General features: G+C 50.2%; 1 protein-coding gene across 1 annotated transcript; it reads left to right on the top strand.

Moving 5' to 3' along the window:
• The first annotated feature begins 765 nt into the window (after window positions 1-765).
• dio3b (iodothyronine deiodinase 3b) lies at window positions 766-2,725 on the top strand. Its single transcript, XM_029140862.3, has one exon. It carries the CDS (start codon window positions 1,323-1,325, stop codon window positions 2,127-2,129), a length of 807 nt encoding a protein of 268 aa, XP_028996695.1. The 5' UTR covers window positions 766-1,322; the 3' UTR covers window positions 2,130-2,725.
• Window positions 2,726-4,498: the final 1,773 nt, after the last annotated feature.

Genomic DNA, 4,498 nt, shown 5'->3' with positions numbered 1-4,498 from the left:
TGATGGAGGAGCCGAGCGAAGGAGGAAACACGTGCGGCGCGATGATTAGACAGGTTTACACGAAGCCTCGGGGGAAGTCAGAGTTATTTGGAAGATGAACCACGGAGGAAAAACGCGGTCCAACCGCAATCCAGTGTTGGTAGAGTCATGTTGACTTTTATTTGCATAAAGGAGCTTTATTTGGATTTGTGCCTCCTACTGTACCACCTTATTGGCGGTGCAACTGTTTTGTTGCTCTGGCTAAAAGTGTCTGTGCCGTAAATCATTGAGCACAATTTGGCGATTTCTCCCATTTACTGGTGGAGTCTCCATCCATTGTTCATCTTCGCCGGGTTGATCGCGATTCTGTCATTTCTTCTTCTTTGTCCACTCACTTGTCATTCACGTGGAGTCGCTTCACAACCACACGTTTTACAAGTCAGATTTTTCAAGAGCGGGCGAATTTGTGTACGGTCTCTCCTGCAGACGACACCAGCCGGACATTTTCATGCACAAGGGGACAAAAGGATCTTTTTTAAGTGTTCTTATTTTTTTGCATAGCGACGAGGAAGCCCTTCAGGCGTCGGCCTCCTCTCTCGTCTGCTCTTGTGTTTCCCCGTGATGGTACTTTCTTGGCTGGTGTGATGCATCTCCCCTCCTGCAGTCGCCCTCCTCCTCCTCCAACACAGCAAAGCTACACGAGTGTGTGATTGAGAGAATGAAACTCCATCAACTCCAGACACAGTGAAAACGTTGAGGCAAGTGAGCTTTATTAACTAATATGCGCCTTTTCTAATTCACTCTGAGGGGCCCTTATAGAAGATCAGTGAGTCATCCAGCTTTGACAGTCTGCATGAATCCAGCGCCGTCTAGTGGCCGGAGAGGGTCCTGCAGGCGTCTCAGGGAGCTCTGAGTTCACAGGCAGGATGACGTGAAGTCAACAGTTTGTCTTTTGACGACTTTCAGGACCAACCGTGCGTTCAGCTACAGCCAATTAAAACTAATCCGAGTGTCTCGCGGTGATGCAAAACACACACGCAGTCATGTTTTATCTATAAATGTAGTGTGAAGTCGCTCTCTCTCTCTCTCCCTCTCTCTCTCTCTCGCTCTCCGAAGCCCAGAGTTGACGGGAGGTAATCCCCACCATGTGAGTGGGCGGTGTGGGTACCGGAGGCGTGTTTTTTTTTTTTTTTCTTTCTATTTTTTTGTCATTATTCAAATGCCGCTGTCCCTATAAAAAGAGCGGCTCCGTGCGTCAGATAGTTTCCTCCGATGGGTAAAGGTGGCTAAATACTTGTTGTCGCTCTCGTCGACCCAGTCGCATCCTGTTGGCAGGGGAACGGATGATGCACGACTCTTGTGGTGTCCAAATGGCGAGGGCGCTGAAACAAGCCGCCCTGTGCCTGATGCTGTTGCCCCGGTTCCTCCTGGCCGCCGTGATGCTATGGCTCCTGGATTTTTTGTGCATCAGGAAAAAAGTGCTGCTGAAAATGGGGGAGAGGGTGGACAGCCCGGACGACCCGCCGGTGTGCGTCTCCGACTCCAATAAGATGTTCACCTTGGAGTCCCTCGGGGCCGTGTGGTACGGCCAGAAACTGGACTTTCTCAAATCTGCGCACCTCGGGCGCACTGCGCCGAACACCGAGGTGGTGCTGGTCCAGGAGCGGCGGCTGGTCCGGATCCTGGACTGCATGAGAGAGAAGAGACCACTCATTCTTAACTTTGGCAGCTGCTCCTGACCGCCGTTCATGACGCGCCTGGCGGCGTTTCAGCGCGTCGTAAGACAGTACTCAGATATTGCGGACTTTCTAGTTATATACATCGAGGAGGCGCATCCGTCTGACGGCTGGGTGAGCTCGGATGCGCCGTATCAGATCCCCAAGCACCGCTGCCTGGAAGACAGGCTGAACGCCGCACAACTGATGCTCACCGAAGTGCCCGGGGGCAACGTGGTGGTGGATAATATGGAGAACTCGTCCAACGCCGCGTACGGAGCCTACTTTGAGCGACTTTACATCGTGAGGGATGAGAGGGTGGTGTACCAGGGGGGCAGAGGACCGGAGGGCTACCGGATCTCCGAGCTCAGGGACTGGCTGGAGCGGTACAGGACCGATCTGGTGAAGTCACAGGCGGCGGTGCTCGACGTGTAGTTGAACCACGAACTCGCCGCCGCCGCCGCGCGCATTCCGCTTAAGTGTCCAGTCCACAGTGCAAAACGTCCAGATGCTGCTATCGAATGTTCACACACGGCACATTGTTGTTGTTGTTTTTTATGGCATAAACATATTCAGGACCCTTTGACAAAATAGCCTAAAGTCGTGTTCACAGGCTGTTAGATTGTGCTTGTCTTGACCTTAACTGATTGAGTAGCCAGTTCTTTATTTTTTGTATGGGAAAGAAGTGTTGGATCAGTTGAAACGGGATTCAATGATTAGACGTCACTCTATTTTTCTACAACATTGACGTGTGTGTGTGTGTGTGTGTGTGTGTGTGTGTGTGTGTGTGTGTGCGCGCGCGCGTGCGTGCGTGCGTGCGCGCGCGCGTGCCCGTCCAGTCTAATATCCCACTCGGGTGTTTCTGTGAAGTTCGGCTTTTAAACGGCGCAGCCAGAAAACCGACACTGATGTTCCTGACACCGGGAGCGGGCTCATATTAGCCGGACGCCGTCATCGGCTGCCAAACGATGTAATGTTGATGCAGTGTAACTGAACAAAATGTTTGGAATAAATGTCAGATCACACGTTGATGACGGAGGCTGTTGATTGTGGAACTAACCCGAGTTCTTCTGTTCGCTGACAGCGATTAGTCAAGAAATCTACTGGTTTGTGGCCTTTGACGACACAGTTTCATTCTCACGCGTTTGGCCCTACAGTAAATTGCGACGATGACGTCATGTTGCCGGGCTTTTCACGCTGGCTTCACGCGCCGATATGATTGTTTGTCCTGCGGTTTTGACCCTTCCCCAGAATTATCAGCCAGTTTAGGCTGAAGTGAGGCACCAAACGGAAACTTGCTTCAGTCACATCCCACTTAACTGATTTTCACACACACACACACACACACACACACACACACACACACACACACACGAAACACGTGGAAACTGAACATGACCATTTTATGTGTGGGCAAAAGAAGGAACAGAAATCTCAGCTGTTGGAGGAGGAGAGTTTCGTTTTGTGTAATACATTTAATAGGAATTATTATGAATCACAAAACGTAGCTCGAGCTAAAGGCTGCAAAAGCTGCGTCAAAATAAAATAGAAGAACCAAAATTCAAAATTTATCTCCTCTTTATTGAAATGAAATCTCTTTATTTACAGTAATTTGAGAACAGACACATGGAGTCGCATTCACCTCCTGTAACACACAAGGGAAAGCAGTCGACACACACACTGTCTCCTATAATTAGGATTAGAGGCCGAGGTGATTACTGTAGATCGCACATGGTCAGTCTGCGCTGTGCGGCTCCGTGCATTTGGGTTCGTTCACGCCTCCGCTCACCCTCATATCACATCACCTCATGCACGCGACGCAGAGTAGAGCCGTGCATGTGCCACGGGCTGCAGGTGCAGGTCTCCCTCCTGCAAACCTGCCTTTATAAAAGCCATTACAGCTGTTAAAGTCTGATTCATCTCTTTATTCCAGATGACACACAGAGTCAATTAAACCGCTTCAACCTACTCATCTCAGCACAAGAGCGTGTGTCACTGCGCTCATGTTTGAGTCATGCAAGGATTTGTGATGAAGTCGGTTTATCACGGCAGCGCCTCCTCGGGTCACTCCATTCGCCTTATCGGCACTGGGACCAGTGGGAGCGCGCCAGTTTCACGTAAACAGCTGGGAGACAGAACGTCCTGGGTTGGAATCTTATCAGATTGTGCCAGCGTTCGCGCCGGACTCGCGAAAACAAAGCGCAGCTGAGATCATCGCGTCATGAGCACTCGATCCGTCATCTCCCGACACGTCGGCGGCGGCGGCGGAACGAGGCAGCGAACCGGCCGCAGGAGCTCTGCTTTAATATTTATTCCATTAGTCGACGGAAAACCAGTTTTGGATGGAGAGGACTTTGAATGCATCACCTGCATTACCATGGCAACAAACACAGAGCCCACTTCTCTGATAGGCCTGTATTTAGAACAAATATTATCCTCTGCGCCTCCTTTTCTCATGATCATACGTTATCGTTTAATTATACCTGGACCACAGGGAGGAAGCAGCCCTGGAAATTTCAACATAAATGTCCACGCGTTGCAGGCGAGGCCTTTTACTCTTTAAAACTTTTTGTGTCTTTATCGTGACAAATGGTTGTTTTGTAGTGGTTTTCATAGTTCAATCAAGCAGACACGGTCTAAGCGAATCGTCATCACTTGACATGAAGCATTTGTCTGGTGCCAGTTGTTATTGGACTCATCTCATTTGAAGAATTGGAGAAGTGGTTCATAAAGTCTCTGCTCTGCCTTCATTCCCGTTCTTATTTCCCCAGACCCCCCCCCCCCCCCCCCCCCTTGTTGCTACC

This window comes from Betta splendens, chromosome 24 (assembly GCF_900634795.4).
Source record: "Betta splendens chromosome 24, fBetSpl5.4, whole genome shotgun sequence".
Lineage (NCBI taxonomy): Eukaryota > Metazoa > Chordata > Actinopteri > Anabantiformes > Osphronemidae > Betta > Betta splendens.
Note: the sequence above shows the minus strand (reverse complement) of the source record. Positions and strands in the feature narration are given on the sequence as shown.